Genomic DNA, 18,820 nt, shown 5'->3' on the forward strand with positions numbered 1-18,820 from the left:
ACAAGAGAAGTGACACAATTTCCCTAGTTAATATTGCCTGTTAACATGAATTTCTTTTAACTAAATATGCAGGTTGAAAAAAATATACTTGTGTATTGATTTTATGAAAGGCATTGATGTTTATGGTTAGGTACATTGGTGCAACGACACAGTTTTTTTTGTGAATGCCCTTGTTAAATCATCACCCGTTTGGCGAAGTAGGCTGTGATTCGATGATAAATTAACAGGCACCACATTGATTATTTGCCACGCAGGACAAGCTAGTTAAACTAGTAATATCATCAACCATGTGTAGTTAACTAGTGATTATGTTAAGATATATTGTTTTTTATAAAATAAGTTTAATGCTAGCTAGCAACTTACCTTGGCTCCTTGCTGCACTCACGTAACAGGTGGCCAGCCTGCCACGCAGTCTCCTCGTGGAGTGCAATGTAATCAGCCATAATCGGCATCCAAAAATGCCGATTTACCGATTGTTATGAAACCATGAAACCGTCCCTAATTAATCGGCCATGTGTTGGGTTAAAGGTCCCTTCATCACTTGTTTACTCCTTTCAACACCCCTTTGGCTATTGATGTTTCTCCATATGTGTACAGGTCTTATGCATAGAACCGTAAGGCTCCCATATGTATTGTTACCTTGGGTGCTCTTAATATACAGTTAATGTATGTTTTGTAAAGAAACTGAATAATGGTCATTATGAAAAAAAATGTGAGTTAGAGAAATTAACTAAAGAAACATGTTCTCATTGCTTATGGGTCCCAGACATGCTTGCACTTTCCATACACCACTTCTGTTCATCACAATTGAATATGCATCCCTTCTATTCCTTCTACAGTGAAAAAGGAGGTGGATGAGACAGACGCCAGGATGACCCAATTCAAGAAAAAGGCGAAGGAGCTGCGAATCTTGGACGGCAAGACGGCACAGAATTTGTGTAAGTACTTGTTGCCCCTTTACCAGTCTTGTCCATCTGAGAACCCGTTGTCCCTATGTCCCAGGAACGGTATAATTGAATTGTGAAAACTGGTTATCAAAACATAATTTGAGGCTATTAGCTACTAGAATTTGGGCTGAATTGGGCAAAGTGTATTTTACAAATACATGTTACATTCAGAGGACCTGTGTCATATAACTCAGCACATAGGGGTATTTCACTTTTGGACGGTCAATACCTACTAGCATTTTTGCATTCAGCCCCCTATGGGGCACAGTGTGTTTTATAAACACATATTACATTAAGAGTACACGTGTCATGTAACTCCTATAGCACATTGGCCTATTGCGCTTTAGGACTGTCAACCAATTTACATGCTTATGATGACAAATGTTCTTAGTATCATGATTACACACATTTGCATACCCTACAAACATTTCTAAAGCATTTAACACGTATATTGTTTTACCTGAGCCATAGGTAAGTGCTTTCTTGGATTAAGTCCCAGCCCCCTCTGATACCATTTGTAAAATCAACGCATAACAGGACCAAGAGACAAAGCTGGGCGTTTGTGTTGTCATCATCCCTAGCAGCAGGTGTGGACCATATGCTGCGAGCAACGCCATCACTGTATCTCTCTCCACCTCTAACCTCTGAACATTTAGACTTCTTCCGGTATCACATGAGAAATATATATATATATATTTTTTTTTTTCTATTGTTTGACCAAACTTAATCAGTGCAATGGAGCAATATTCAGTTTGGATTCCAGTTTAACGTTCTCATGGTAGGATAGCCCAAATTCTCATAGCCTGGAATCCATGCTGAATATATTTAAGTTTTTCTGTTGACTTCACTTCTGCAGTGAAATTGAATGTTTCAGGAATCAAGGTAAAACCCAGATGCAGACACATCAAATTGGCAATGGTTTAATATTCCAACAGGGGCAGGCAATAGACAGGTCAAGGCAGGCAGGGGTCAGTAAACCAGAGGTGGGTTAACGGTACCCAACAGCAGGCAGGCTCAGGGTAGGCAGAGGTCAACAATCCAGAGGTGGGGCAAAGGTACAGGTCGGCAGGCAGGCTCAGGGTCAGGGGCAGGCAGAGTTGTCATGCATGCAGAGTGGTCAGGCAGGCAGGCTCAGAATTAGGACAGCCAAGGGTCAAAACCAGGAGGGCGAGGAAAAGAGAGACTGGGAAAAGCAAACAAGACAAACTGGCAACGGACAAACAGAGAACACAGGTATAAATACACAGGGGATAATGGGGAAGATACCTGGAGGGGGGTGGAGACAATCACAAGGTGAAACAGATCAGGGTGTGACATAAGGATATTCCGTTTGGATTCTAGGCTATATGAGATGTCAGGCTATAGGCTGGCTTTTCCCAAACTTGCTTATCAGCTCTTGCCAAATATTGGTTATCGATAGATGGCTTATACCCTCCCCAGGGGAACCCTCTATCACTTTGACAGCTCCCAGTCCCCCCCTTTTCCATCTTTGCGAATCCTCCCTCCCTGCCTTCACAAAGTGTGTGGATGAATTCATTATCCATGGAGAGGGGTGTCCATGACATAGTTTCTCTGAGATTGATGAGGGGAGCATGAGAATGCAATTTTTATGGCGTTTACCCTAGATATCCCCTACCTTAGATATGCAATACCTCTGATAACACCTCATGCAATATTCATGCTTTAAATGCTAAAATAGCAGGTCACCTAAACTCCACTTCTTCCCTTGTCTATCCCTGTTTGTTGTTTTTACCAGATCTGAAACAGAATACATCAACACAAGATGAATATATTTATGGGGGGAGATACTTTAAATCTCCAGGGAGCTGTTGGGGGGGTGGGGACACAAGTGGGGGATAAACTTGTATGTCAAAATCGGGGGAGATGAAATCCCAGAAATAGCAACTTATCCCCAACCCCCCCTCATTTCCTCCTACTCTCTGACTCTGATAGCAGTTGTGTTGACAAATAGGTACAGTATTAAGTATTGATTCGTATTGTCACTGTTCCTTTGTGATGAACATATCAATGATTTCGTCAGGAGGCAATAAAGTGGATTTTGGTGTTGGGAATGGGGGCCGAGAACCTCACTTGTGTGGGTGTAAGGGGTGTGTGTGCCTGCCTGTTTCTGGGTGCATGTGTCTACGTGTGTGTGTGTGTGTGTGTGTGTGTGTGTGTGTGTGTGTGTGTGTGTGTGTGTGTGTGTGTGTGTGTGTGTGTGTGTGTGTGTGTGTGTGTGTGTGTGTGTGTGTATCCACATGCCTTCCTCACCATCTTAAATAAGCATGCCCCTTTCAAGAAATGTAGAACCAGGAACAGATATAGCCCTTGGTTCTCCCCAGACCTGACTGCCCTTAACCAACACAAAAATATCCTGTGGCGTTCTGCATTAGCATCGAACTGCCCCCGCGATATGCAACTTTTCAGGGAAGTTAGAAAGCAATACACACAGGCAGTTAGAAACGCCAAGGCTAGCTTTTTCAAACAGAAGTTTGCTTTCTGCAACTCAAACTCTAAAAAGTTCTGGGACATTGTAAAGTCCATGGAGAATAAGAACACCTCCTCCCAACTGCCCACTGCACTGAGGATAGGAAACTCTGTCACCACCAATAAGCCCACTATAATTGAGAATTTCAATAAGCATTTTTCTACGGCTGGCCATGCTTTCCACCTAACTACCCCTACTGCATTCAACAGCACTGCACCCCCCACAGCTACTCGCCCAAGCCTCCCCCATTTCTCCTTCTCCCAAATCCATTCAGCTGATGTTCTGAAAGAGCTGCAAAATCTGGACCCCTACAAATCAGCTGGGCTTGACAATCTGGACCCTTTCTTTCTAAAATTATCTGCCGAAATTATTGCAACCCCTATTACTAGCCTGTTCAAACTCTCTTTCGTGTCGTCTGAGATTCCCATAGATTGGAAAGCAGCTGCTGTCATCCCCCTCTTCAAAGGAGGGGACACTCTTGACCCAAACTGCTACAGACCTATATCCATCCTGCCCTGCCTTTCCAAGGTCTTATGTTGTCGAACTGCTTTGCTTTATCTTGGCCAGGTCGCAATTGTAAATGAGAACTTGTTCTCAACTTGCCTACCTGGTTAAATAAATAAAAATAAAACGTGTGTGAGTGTGTATGTGGGAGTGTGTATGTGGGAGTGTGTGTGGGAGTGTGTGTGGGAGGGTGACGACGACAACCAGTGTTCCTGCCATGTCTGATTATCACCACAGCAGATGGGTCTCATATTTGGCAGGAAGCAATGACGACAAGGGTAGGGGATCTCACCTCCGGTATGGCGCAGTGACGACTTGGGGGAACATGTGCCATTACACAGCTCCTCCATTCGCCTCCAGTCATCCACAGTCACACAGCCACTGCCCTTCAACCTCTAATGCCCCTTCAATGAGAGAGAGAGAGAGAGAGAGAGAGAGAGAGAGAGAGAGAGAGAGAGAGAGAGAGAGAGAGAGAGAGAGAGAGAGAGAGAGAGAGAGAGAGAGAGAGAGAGAGAGAGAGAGAGAGAGAGAGAGAGAGAGAGAGAGACTTTTGACTTTTTGTCTTTCTTTACTGAAACATTCTCATTTCATTTAAAACTCACCACCCAACCTCCCCCTTAAAAATAAAACCAAAAATACATCCTGTAATGCATACATGTACCATACTCGCCTTTCCAGCAACCACATGATACAAGCCAACATCACAATACTCAAGACAATACCCACTCCTACAACCGTATATCCAAAACATCTTCCCCAGCTATACAGACAGCCCCCCCAACACACCATATCTCCTGAAACATCTCCACACTTTTTATCATTTTATAGAACTCAAACTCAACCCTAAGGCGCGCAGAGACCATCCCATTAAACAATAATAAAGGGTCTGTTATCCCCCCACCTTTGACCCTGTTCCTCCTTGTTAGCCAAATAGCTAACTTTGCCTGAGCAAACAGAAAATTCAACAAAACACATTTTTCCTTCTCCTTACTTGAATACCTGTATCCCATTATGAACACCCCAACAGTAAAGACCACCCCCAACCTCTCACACAGACCTTCCAACAGAGACATTAATGGCATTAATCTGGTGCACACAGAAAACACATGAATCACAGTTTCTTTCATTTTACAGAAATGACACTCCTGCCCGACTCCCGGTTCAACCCGTGCCAACCAGCTGTTAGTGGCCAGGGCTCCATGTAGAACCCTCCACTGGAGGTCCCCTGACCTCTTTGGTACTGGGGGTTTGTAGAGCCCCCTCCATCTAAAACCCACCATACTCTCCACCCCACATACCCCCTGCCACTGATGTGCCTTCACTCCTGTTAGGCTCCTAATGTTCCTCACCTTAACACAGAGGTTGTAGAGGGCTTTACCTCCCACCCCTTCAAACTCCCCCAGGCTCGGAGTGTTAAAATCTAACAAGTCCTCCAGACCCCCTTGCCAGTCTCCAGTCTCTGCCGTCACCTGCAGTGGCGGAAACATTGGTGGCCCCTCTCCCTTTGGCTGCTCAAACATCCCCCTTACCGGCTCAGACAGTGCCTCCTGGACCTCCTCCAGGAATCTCTCCAGCAGCCTAAGAGACGTTATTCCTGTTTGCTGTGCCAAGACTTCCGGGCTTTTCCACCCCTCCTCTCCCAGGAGTCTCAAGTCACCCAGCCTTTTTACACCCCCTGCCATCAGTTGCCTCTGCAGGGTGGCCGACTGGACCGATCTCAAAGGGATGGCTGGGTTGTGGAAGATAGGCTCCTCCCACACCCACAGCCCAGGCTCCACACCCCCTTCTCGTGTGTGCCTTAGCAGCTGCCAGGCCCTCAGCACCGCAGAGTAAAAATCGGAGAGACCTGCTGTACTCAGCCTCTCCAGCTTCATGAGGAACAGCTGCCGGTCCAACCCTAAATCTCCAGCTCTCCTCAGCAGCGCGCATGCTGGTTCCCTCCAGCCAACATCAGTATGGTACAGCAGTCTCTGTGCCGCCTTTAGCCGGAAAGCAGCCATCCTGCTCTCCAGTTCCACCAGGCCCTGTCCTCCTTCGTGGACGGTCGTATACAACACCGCCGCCCTCAGCCAGTGATGGCCCGACCAGAAGAAGTCCACCAGCTTGCGTTGCAGGTCTGCGAGCAGACCGGCGGGGGGGTTGAGGACAGCCAGTTTATGCCACAGGGAGGATGCCACCAGGTTGTTAATTATCAGCACCCTCCCTCTATATGACACTTGGGACAGGAGCCACCTCCACCTGGCCAGTCTTGACACCACTGCCTGTGACAGCCCCTCCCAGTTCTTCCTGACCCACCTCTCCGAGCCCAGGTACACCCCCAACACTTTAAGCCCTTCACAACCCCACTGCAAACCCCCTGGAAGCAGAGGAGGAGCCCTATCCCCCCATGCCCCACATAACAGAGCTTTGCTCTTGCCCCAGTTACCTTAGCTGATGAAGCTCCCTCGTACACCTTCAGACTGGTCTCCAGTGCCTGCATATCTTGACCATCCCTGACCATCACAGAGACATCATCTGCATATGCTGACACTGCTATGCCTGTCACCACACCCATACCTGTCCAGCACACTCCCTGCAGTCTCCTGCGTAGCAGGCCTAAAAAAGGCTCAATGGCTAATGTGTATAACTGCCCAGATAGAGGGCATCCTTGTCTAATGCCCCGTCTCACCCAGACTGGCCTACTGAGCCCCCCTCCCACCTTAACCATACATGATGCCCCAGCATACAACAGCTTCACACAGGTCAAAAACTCCTCCCAAACCCAAACACAGACATCACATTAAACAGATATTCATGGTCCACTCTGTCAAAAGCCTTCTCTTGATCTAAAGAGACCAGTCCAAAGTTCACATTAGAACCTCTCGACAAGTCCAACATGTCCCTAATTAAGAACAGGTTGTCCGTGATTGAGCGTCCCGGTACACAATATGTTTGGTCCTTATGTACTATCGAGTCCAAGTGGGACTTCAGTCTGTTAGAGAGGACCTTGGCAAATATCTTGTAGTCCGCACAGAGCAATGCCACAGGCCTCCAGTTCTTAAGTTCACACAAGTCCCCTTTTTTGGGCAGGAGAGTCAGAGCCGCCCGACGGCAGCTCATCGGCAACTCTCCTACCCCGATGCATTCACGCAACACGCAAAAGAAGTCCTGTCCAATTATTCCCCAGAATTTTTATAAAACTCCACTGGGAGTCCATCGACCCCCGGTGCACGACCGGGGGACATCTGGGTTACGGCCTCTGCCAGTTCATGGGACAACAGAGGAACGTCCAAATCGTCCCTCTGTGCCAGAGAGAGTTTAGGGAGTTCTGTGAACAAGACCTGAGCACACAAAGGATCACACTCTTCTGCCCTATACAATTCAGTATAAAACTCCACAGTCCGCTCCCGCATCTCACCCACCACAGAGGTCACCCGCCCATCAGACAGCCGTAGACAATGCATACCCTTGGCTTCACTGCTCTGTCTTTCCAAACCAAAGAAGAAGGAGCTGGGAGCATCCATCTCCTTGAGCATGGAGAATCTAGCTCTTACAAGTGCTCCCTTTGCTTTAACCTGGAAAAAACTGCCCAGGTCCCTGCGTAATTCAGCTAAATTAGCCTGGAGGCCTACATTGCCTTGCCCCACCATCTCTACCTCCATCTCACTAATACACCGCTCTAGTTCCCCCAATACTCTCCTAGCCTCTGAGGATGAGAGAGCTGTGTATTGTTGACAGAAAAGCCGAATTTGGATTTTCCCCACATCCCACCATTGGCTCAGAGACTCATACTCCTCTATTTGCTGCCTCCACCTTTCCCAGAAGGTCTGGAAACCTGCGCAAAAAGTGGCATCTTGTAAGAGCTTTACATTGAATTTCCAATAGGATGCCTGCCGGGGCCCTGGTGAAATAGACAGCCGAGCCATGGTTATGTGATGATCGGAAAACCCCACCGGGAGAATGGTAGCGCCCAACAGCCTATTGCTCCGATTCCTAGACATATAAAACCGATCAAGTCGGGCTGCACTCACCCTAGCCCCAAAAACCTTCACCCATGTGTACTGTCTTGTGTTCGGATGTTTAGTTCTCCAAACATCCACTAAGTCGAACTGATTAATAATGTCCCTTAACACTCCCACTGACACTGAATGAGGCTCTTCCCCATTTCTGTCTTTTGTAAAATCCATTGTGCAGTTCCAGTCCCCTCCGACCACCAGTGTCTCCTCAGGCGCTACCTGTGAGAGTTCCTGTCTAAGACTCCCAAATAGAACCCCTCTTTCTCTCCCTGTGTTAGGCGCATACACATTTATAAAGACAAAACCCATGTTGTTAATTTCTGCTTTAACAACAAGGAGCCTACCCCTACACACCTCCTTTGAGGAGCACATTTTTACAGACAGACCCGGTGCAAAAAGGACTGCCACTCCTGCACTAAGATTTGTCCCATGGCTCAACACACTTGCCCCTTTCCACCAGAGCCCCCAATCGACTTCATTCAACACATCACTATGTGTCTCCTGCAGAAACAACACCTGTACTTTTTTTTGTTTTACATATTCACCCAACACACTCCTCTTTCCCGCATCTCTGGCGCCATTTATATTGAGCGAGCCTACCCGTAGAGTCTCCATAAGAAGTGGGAGAAAAGCCAGCAGAGAAAAAAGACCAATAGCAAAGCTCAAAAGTCCCAGTGTCAGAAAGAAAGTATACATCTAAACAGTGTCTGAAGGTAAACCCTTACGCACTGTTGTGACCCACTTCCTCAACCTAAACCGTTTCCTGGGTGAGAGGACACCATGCCCCTCATTTTTCACAGCATGTTGTACTGATCGTACAAACTTTCTTGAATCAGGGAAAAAAGCCTCAAGATTAACTTTTTTTCCCTTGGTCTCATTCAGGAACCTTGTCAGTTCTCTCAATGTGTACTTAGACCCCTCTGCTTGACTGGCTGTCAGCTCCGGGCCTATTGAAGAGGAGTCTGAAAAAATATCTCCTCATCCTCTTCCTCAGACTCACTTTCCTCCTCATCTCTATCTCCCACCCTGACCACCTGCTCTTCCTCTCTGGTCATGGCATCTCCCACAGCAACAGGCAAAATTTCCATTGTGCCTTTAACCACACCCTTTTTCCTTTTCCGCTTAGCACCCTCCTCCTCCCCCCTAGTCTCTTACACTTCCCCACTATACTCTCCTCATCCACTAGCATAACCTGACTAGACCTAGCATCCTCTACACCACCCTCCATAGCATGACTAGGCCCAGCATCATTTACACCATCCTCCATATCATAGCTAAGCCCAGCCTCAGCTACCCCACCATCTCTAGCCTGACTAGGCTTAGCCTCCACTACCCCACCATCTCTAGCCTGACTAGACCCAGCCTCCGCTACACCACCATCTCTAGCCTGACTAGACCCAGCCTCCACTACACCACCATCTCTAGTCTGACTAGACCCAGCCTCCTCTACCCCACCATCTCTAGTCTGACTAGACCCAGCCTCCGCTACCCCACCATCTCTAGCCTGACTAGGCCCAGCCTCCGCTACACCACCATCTCTAGCCTGACTAGACCCAGCCTCCACTACACCACCATCTCTAGTCTGACTAGACCCAGCCTCCTCTACCCCACCATCTCTTGCCTTACTAGACCCAGCCTCAGCTACCCCACCATCCCTGGTATGACTAGGCCCAGCCTCTGCTGTCTGCATCTCATTTCCCCCTGCACTTTGACCTCGATTTCCCCCACCGGCGCTTGTACCCTCACTTTGTCTACGGCCTTTATGTGGGCACGCAAAGCTCTTATGCCCCAAATCCCCACACTCAAAACACCGTAGACTGTCTGTGCTGGCAAACCCTGCATAGAGCCCCTCCCCATGCCTCACTTTAAAATGCACATTTAGCTGTTGCTCATTGTTGTTCAGGAACATAAACACTTGCCTCCGGAACGAAACAACGTGCTTAACAGCAGCTGCCTGAAAACCTGCCGACAGTACCACGAAACCCGCTAGCAAACTTACCAAAACGACTCAGCTCTTTCCTGATTTGATCGTCCGTAATAAACGGAGGTAAATTTGCAACAACTACTCTTGTCGAAGGGGTAGAAAGAGGTAAAACTGGCACCAACACATCCCTTACAAATATTCCGCTAGCAATTAGCCTACCAACCAAATTTTCTCTTTTCATGAACACCACCACCGCTTTGTTCATTCTAGAAGCAGAATGTATAAATTCAGCTCCTACCTGTTCGCTGACCGCGAGCAGAACCTCCTCCACCTTAACTCCATTCTCAGGAACACACCTGAATCCATGCCGTATCGACAGCGTCTCCTCCGCTAGGCTGAGAAGCCATCGCGCATACCACACCTTGCAAACCCCAGAAACCTTACTCTGTCTTCTTCCACCCTAACTCTGAAAAAAAACGGTGGATACCGCTAAAACAAATATTGCATTAACCCTCCACCATAGAAAAAAATGTAAGAAAAAGATCAAGAAAAGTGTCTAGAAAGTTAGTTAGGACAGAGTCCTCCGCACCAAACACTCAAACTCCAAAAAACTCCCAGCATGCAGAGAGAGAGAGAGAGAGAGAGAGAGAGAGAGAGAGAGAGAGAGAGAGAGAGAGAGAGAGAGAGAGAGAGAGAGAGAGAGAGAGAGAGAGAGAGAGAGAGAGAGAGAGAGAGAGAGAGAGAGAGAGAGAGAGAGAGAGAGAGAGAGAGAGAGAGAGAGAGAGAGAGAGAGAGAGAGAGAGAGAGAGAGAGAGAGAGAGAGAGAGAGAGACTAGCTGGCTCAAATGGAGGCCGCTCTTGAATGTGGACCGTGTTGACTTTCAATATAGCAACTGCTTGCTTGTGGAGGACTACAGCTACTCTTAGCAAGGACGTGGCAAACCTACATAAGCTACTGGGGAACCCACGCCCAGCTACTTTTTATTTTTCTTCCACCCCAGTAGCCGGACGCCGCTCTGGTCTGGTGGATGTTTGGCCGCCGTTTCGGCTCTCCACTGCCAGACTGGCCGGTGTTAGGCAGGGTTCCATCCCCGAAGGGGTCTCCCCCTTCCCTGGAGAATGGAGCTGATCTCGACCCAAACAACCAGCCATGGAGGTATGTCACTCGCGGTGGAAGTCGAAGAAGGCGTCCTCTGGCAACGGGGGTCTCCATGGAGATGTTGAGCTCGGAACTGACACAGACCAGAAACAGCTTTGCCGACCTGGAACCAGAGGTTCTGGCGCCTTTGTCCTTGGTGGCTTCCCAATCAAGATTGGATCTGGAGGCGTCTTCATCCTCGGCTCTGTCTCCCTCTCCGGTGGCTTCTACCTCGGGTTCAGATCCTAGGAGCTCCCAGCCTCACCAGACCGTGAGGCTGCCTGAGAGACCGGCCCATTTAACATCACCAGCTGTCATCATAGGCAGCTCTATGGTAAGAAACATCTCGGTCCCCAAGGCAAAAACCCTGTGCTACCCAGGAGCATGAGTACAGGACATAACAAGGCTGCTTCTGACTGTTCTACCACAAATGCTGGGAGCTGACACTGTCGTAGTCCATGTGAGGTCAAACGACATCAGGAGGGCTAGCTCGGAACATTTGAAAATGGATTTTAAAGAACTGATTTTAGCATTAAACTATCATTTTGATGTCCAGTACCATTGTTGGGCCGCGTGTGTGAAAGATTCAGCAGACTGCTGGCATTACACATCTGGCTAAAAGACTACTGTAGCTCTGCTGGACTCACTTTTATTGATAACTTTGTCACCTTCTGGAAACAGAAGATACTCTACAGGAATGACGGAGTCCATCCAAATCATCTTGGCTCCTGGACTCTGTCCATGCATTTCAAGGCTGCGTTGAAACAATGACTGGTAAATGATTCAAGACCAGCTCAGTTAATCCCTACCATTGTGACAATGAGTCATCATAATGCTGCATCAAATGTACATGATCTTAGGGGCATTGGCAAACACAATGTAAGTAATTTAATGTATGTACTCCTAATTGCACCAAATACATCTGTTTATCCTACAGCTATTGTAATCAGTAATCATGAGCCTATATTCCAGAGTTACACTGTTGGCACTGAGGTAGTGTGCAATAGTAGGAAGACCACTTTATGCAGCTCACCCTACACTATCAGCGCCAATGTAAATAAAATGAGTAAGTCTACCTCTGATAAGCTTCCCAGTAAAGCATGAAAAACAATCAAGCAACCCAGAAGTGCTAAAAATAGCCCATTTTAACATATGTAGCCTAAGAAACAAGGTCTATGAAGTCAATAACTTGCTTGTAACAGATGACATTCCTATTCTATCTCTGAAACTCACTTAGATAATACTTTTGTGGTAGCAATACAAGGTTATAACATCTACCGAAAAGACAGAAATGCCAACGGAGGCGGTGTTGCGGTCTATATTCAGTACCACATTCCTGTAAAGCTTGGAGACGATATAATGTTAAATACTGTTGAAGTAATATGGCTACAGGTTCATCTGCCTCACCTAAAGCCCATTGTTGTGGTAAGCTGCTATAGACCACCAAGTGCTAACAGTCAGTATCTGGATATTATGTGTGAAATGCTTGATAATATATGTGATATCGACAGAGAAGTATATTTTCTGGGTGATTTTAAATATAGACTGGCTATCATCAAGCTGCCCACTCAGGAAAAAACTTCAAACTGTAACCAGTGCCTGCTCCCGAGCATACTACTCGCCAACGTCCAGTCTCTTGACAACAAGGTAGACAAAATCCGAGCAAGCGTTGCCTTCCAAGGAGACATCATAGACTGTAACGTTCTTTGTTTCACGGAAACATGGCTCACTCGGGATACGTCATCAGAGTCGGTAAAGCCACCCGACTTTGATGAATATGCTGATTCGGTGAGCGAGTTTATTAGCAAGTGCATCGGTGATGTTGTACCCACAGTGTCTATTAAAACATTCCCCAACCAGAAACCGTGGATTGATGGCAGCATTCGCGCAAAATTGAAAGCGCAAACCACTGCTTTTAATCAGGGCAAGGTGACCGGAAACATGACCGAATACAAACAGTGTAGCTATTCCCTCCGCAAGGCAATCAAACAAGCTAAGCGTCAGTATAGAGACAAAGTAGAGTCACAATTCAACGGCTCAGACACTAGAGGTATGTGGCAGGGTCTACAATCAATCACGGACTACAAGTAAAACCAGCCTCGTCGTGGACCACAATGTCTTGCTCCCAGACAAACTAAACAACTTATTTGCTCGCTTTGAGGACATCACAGTGCCACTGACACGGCCCGCTACCAAAACCTCCGGGCTGTCCTTCACTGCAGCCAACGTGAGTAAAACAAACTGAAATGGTCCACCCACACAGACAGCGTGGTGAAGATGGCGCAACAGCGCCTCTTCAACCTCAGGAGGCTGAAGAAATTTGGCTTGTCACCAAAAACACTCACAAACTTTTACAGTTGCACAATCGAGAGCATCCTGTCGGGCTGTATCACCGCCTAGTACGACAACTGCTCCGCCCACAACCGTAAGGCTCTCCAGAGGGTAGTGAGGTCTGCACAACGCATCACCGGGGGCAAACTACCTGCCCTCCAGGACACCTACATCACCCGATGTCACAGGAAGGCCAAAAAGATCATCAAGGACAACAACCACCCGAGCCACTGCCTGTTCACCCCGCTATCATCCAGAAGGCGAGGTCAGTACAGGTGCATCAAAGCAGGGACCGAGAAACTGAAAAACAGCTTCTATCTCAAGGCCATCAGACTGTTAAACAGCCATCACTAACATTGAGTGGCTGCTGCCAACATACTGACTGAACTCCAGCCACTTTAATAACGAAACATTTATGTAATAAATGTATCACTAGCCACTTTAAACAATGCCACTTTATATAATGTTTACGTACCCTACATTACATCTCATATGTATATACTATATTCTATTCCATCTACTGTATCTTGCCTATGCCGTTCGGCCTTTGCTCATTCATATATTTTTATGTACATATTCTTATTCATTCCTTCATTCATTGAATCAGATGTATGACATGCCAGCAACAAACGCTGACACTACACATCCAAGTATATCGTACCAAATTATGAAAGACAAGAATTGTACTTTTGAATTCCGTAAAGTCAGTGTGGAAGAGGTGAAAAAAGTATTGCTGTCTATCAACACTGACAAGCCACCGGGGACTGACAATCCAGTTTTAAAATGACTGAGGATAATAGCAGACGATATTGCCACTCCTATTTGCCACATCTTCAATTTAAGCCTAATAGAGAGTATGTGCCCTCAGGCCTGGATGGAAGCTAAATTTCGCTACCCAAGAATAGTAAAGCCCCCTTCAAATAGCCGACCAATCAGCCTGTTACCAGGCAAAAACACACAAAAAATTGTGTTTGACCAGATACAATGCTATTTTACAGTAATCAAATTGACAACATAATTTCTGCATGCTCTATAGGGAAGGACACTCAACAAGCACAGCACTTACACAATTGACTGATGATTGGCTGAGAGAAATTGATGATAAAATGATTGTGGGGGCTGTCTTGTTATACCTCAGTGCAGCTTTTGCCATTATTGATCATAGTCTACTGCTGGAAGAATGTGTGTTATGGCTTTACACCCCCTGCTATAATGTGGATAAAGAGTTACTTGTCTAACAGAACACAGAGGGTGTTCTTTAATGGAAGCCTTTCAAATATAATCCAGTATGAATCTGGAATTCCCCAGGGTAACTGTTTAGGCCCCTTACTTTTTAAAATTTTTACTAACAACATGCCACTGACTTTGACTAAAGCCAGAGTTTCTATGTATGCAGATGACTCAACACTATACACGTCATCTACTACAGTGACTGAAATGACTGCAACACTCAACAAAGAGCTGCAGTTAGTTTCAGAGTGGGTGCAAGCACTAAGTTAGCCCTAAATATTTCTAAAACTGAAAGTATTTGTATTTGGAACAAAACACTCACTAAACCCTAAACCTCAACTAAATCTTGTAATAAATAATATGGAAATTTAGCAAGTTGAGATGACTAAACTGCTTGGAGTAACACTATTGTAAACGGTCATGGTCAAAACATATTGATGCAGTAGTAGCTAAAATGGGGAGAAATCTGTCTATAATAAAGTGATGCTCTGCCTTCTTAACAACACTATCAACAAGACAGGTCTTACAAGCTCAAGTGTTGTTGTACCTTGACTACTGTTCAGTCGTGTGGTCAGGTGCCACAAAAAAGGACCTAGGAAAATGGCAATTGGCTCAGAACAGGACAGCACGGCTGACCCTTGGATGTACGAAGAGAGATAATATTAATAATATGCATGCCAATCTCTCCTGGCTGAAAGTGGAGGAGAGATTGACTTCATCACTACTTTTAGTTAGGAGAGGTATTGACATGTTGAATTCCCCGAGCTGTCCGTCTAAACTACTGGCACACAGGACACCCATGCATACCCCACAAGACATGCCATAAGAGTCTAAGGTCTCTCCCCAGTCCCCAAGTCCAGAACAGGCTATGGGAGGCACACAGTACTACATAGAGCCATGACTACGTGGAACTTTATTTCACATCAAGTAACTGATGCAAGCAGTACAATTAGATGTAAAAACAGATTAAAAAACACCTTATGGAACAGTGGGGACGGTGAAGCAACACAAACATTGGCACAGACGCATGCACACACACAGACAATAATATACACACTATACATACACATGGATTTAGTACTGTAGATATGTGGTAGTGGTGGAGTAGGGGCCTGAGGGCACACTGCTGTGAAATCTGTGGATGTATTGTAATGTTTTAAAATTGTATAAACTGCCTTAATTTTGCTGGACCCCAGGAAGCGAATGAGGATCCATAATAAATACAAATACAAATGTGCTTGTCTTCCTAAGTGTATGTGGGAGAGGGTTACAGTATATACTTCTTATTGGCTATGTGACAATGGAACCATGATGATTTTCGAGTGGCTGATTGCATACTTACGCCCACTCATCCCCTCAGGAATATGGCTCTGTTCCATGTACTCAACTAACAGCGGTGGTGCTTTTCCCTCTCTTAGCTAGCTGGACAATGACAGGACATTGATGTTGCGAATGGAAGTTGTGAAATGATGACTGGGATGAGGAATTATACTCAAGCCCACTAAGTCCTGTGAGCAGTCTCTGACTAACACTAACCACCAACATCCACCTCCAGGTTTCTCAATATCCTCCCAGTCATAATATAATGATCTCCTCTGTCCTCAATGACTGCTTAAGCAAGATTTGTGCTGTAAAAAAATATTATTTATTTCTAACTGCAACCTGGGGACTGGGTGTGGAGCAGTGGGAGGCAGTCCAGCTGTAACAATAGACAGGAGTGGGGGTTCTTACTCTGTCACCCCATCTGCACTGATATCTCCCAATTGGCACCATATTGTCTATAAAGTGCACTTCCTTTGACCAGGGTGAAAATGACTCAAAAGTAGTGCGCTAACTAGAATAGGGAGAATAGGGTGCCATTTTGGAAGCATCCATGAAGTGAGATGAGATAAGCACTGGATGGGAATCGGGTCAGGCATGCTATGTTGGAAATGGAGTCAGCCTTCACCCCATACAGTATATAGTGATCTAGCAGCATAACATACACACATGGAACTACTGACTTATGTTTTGCTATTCTCTTCAACGGTTGTCCACAGGGAATTCTACAGACCCATTTTGACACGAGCCAAGTTGATTTAGTCTGTGCTTTAACATTGTAGACTCTGACAAAGGAGGAGAATGATCAGGCTTAATTATTGAATTAATGGATGTGGTGTTTGTACAGTAACATATCATATTTGTTGTGGTTCTTCAATTGTTCTTCATATTCCCTCCCTCCACTCATCATCAACATCTGATCTCTTTGCCAACCTTTATATAATGTCTTCATTGTTTTTCAGAGCCATTTAAAGTTGTTGGGATTGTTGATTAATATATTAGGAATCCAATGGTGTCCCAGTGAGACTGGAGCTAAATTACTGTATGCATCTGTCATGGAGAGACTTGCTGAAAGGCAAGTCAAATAGCTCACTCAGAGCAAGAGTGTAAATTATGCTAATGATGCAACAGATGAGCTGAAACTTTCTCTTCCACCAATTAAAATGTAACAGCAAATGTGTTTAATACTCTCATGCAAGTTGTTAAACTTCCCACAGTTGACAATTCAAAACATACTTGGAGAACTTTTTGTAATGAACACGAGGCGAGACAGAGAGCTGGTTTCAAGCACAGGGCGCAGCAGGTGTTTATTGCAAAGGACCACAGGAGGAGGCATGCAGCTGAGTCCAGGGGCAGGCAGAGGTCATACACAGGAGGTCCAAAAAGGGAAACAATACAGGCAGGGAGAAGGCTAGTTATGTGGTCAGGGAGAACGGGCAATAGGTAGATAACAGGAAATCCAGTAGGCTAAAGTACATGCAGGGAACAGGCAAAAGTTGTCATTAGTGAGGCAGGCAAAAACTATCATACACGGGATGCGTAACTCGCGGGAAAACCAGCCCTCTGAAAAGACGTGTGTCACAAAACCTCACATTGATTAGGTGCAAAGAACTGAACTAAATGGTGTGTGATAATGACATACAGGTGTGGGAACAGGTGATTAGAATTCAGGTGATTGGGATCTGGAGAGTGAGCTGTGTTCAGGGGATCTAGGTGTTTGAGAGTGTGAGCTGGAAAGTGGGCTGGAAAGTGAGCTGCGTTCAGGGGATCTACAGTTGAAGTTGGAAGTTTACATACACCGTAGCCAAATTCCTGACATTTAATCCTCCTTGCTCGCACACAATTTTTCAGTTCTGCCCACACATTTTCTATGGGATTGAGGTCAGGGCTTTGTGATGGCCACTCCAATACCTTGACTTTGTTGTCTTTAAGCCATTTTTCCACAACTTTGGAAGTATGCTTGGGGTCATTGTCCATTTGGAAGACCCATTTGCGACCAAGCTTTAACTTCCTGACTGATGTCTTGAGATGTTGCTTCAATATATCCACATTATTTTCCATTCCTCATGGTGCCATCTGCAGTTGTGGCCAAAAGTTTTGAGAATGACACAAATATTAATTTTCACAAAGTCTGCTGCCTCAGTTTGTATGATGGCAATTTGCATATACTCCAGAATGTTATGAAGAGTGATCAGATGAATTTCAATTAATTGCAAAGTCCCTCTTTGCCATGCAAATGAACTGAATCTGATTGTTTGGGGCATCCGGAAAAAAGCTTGTCCGGAGTAGGCAAGGTGAGCGCTACCATCAGTACTGTGTCATGCCAATAGTAAAGCATCCTGAGACCATTTGATGTGTGGGGTTGCTTCTCAGCCAAGGGAGTGGGCTCACTCACAATTTTGCCTAAGAACACAGCCATGAATAAAGAATGGTACCAACACATCCTCCGAGAGCAACTTCTCCCAACTATCCAGGAACGGTTTGGTGATGAAAAATGCCATTTCCAGCATGATGGAGCACCTTACCATAAGGCAAAAGTGGCTCGGGGAACAAAACATTGATATTTTGGGCCCATGGCCAGGAAACTCCCCAGACCTTAATCCCATTGAGAACTTGTGGTCAATCCTCAAGAGGCGGGTAGACAAACAAAAACCCACAAATTCTGACAAACACCAAGCATTGATTATGCAAGAATGGGCTGCCATCAGTCAGGATGTGGCCCATAAGTTAATTGACAGCATGCCAGGGCGGATTGCAGAGGTCTTGAAAAAGAAGGGTCAACACTGCAAATATTGACTTTTTGTATCAACTTCATGTAATTGTCAATAAAAGCCTTTGACACTTATGAAATGCTTGTAATTATACTTCAGTATTCCATAGTAACATCTGACAAAAATATCTAAAACATTGAAGCAGCAAACTTTGTGGAAATTAATATTTGTG

At 45.7% G+C, this 18,820-nt stretch overlaps 1 protein-coding gene across 5 annotated transcripts in view; it reads left to right on the forward strand.

Moving 5' to 3' along the window:
* Positions 1-18,820, forward strand: part of LOC106611507 (protein diaphanous homolog 2) — a 687,763-nt gene that overhangs the window by 353,812 nt on the left and 315,131 nt on the right. For all 5 annotated transcript variants that reach the window (XM_014211777.2, XM_014211776.2, XM_014211774.2 and 2 more), the window contains one exon: positions 840-938. In XM_014211777.2, coding sequence (XP_014067252.1) covers positions 840-938 — 99 coding nt within the window. The remainder of the gene's footprint in view (positions 1-839; positions 939-18,820) is intronic.

This window comes from Salmo salar, chromosome ssa09 (assembly GCF_905237065.1).
Source record: "Salmo salar chromosome ssa09, Ssal_v3.1, whole genome shotgun sequence".
NCBI classification, from domain to species: domain Eukaryota; kingdom Metazoa; phylum Chordata; class Actinopteri; order Salmoniformes; family Salmonidae; genus Salmo; species Salmo salar.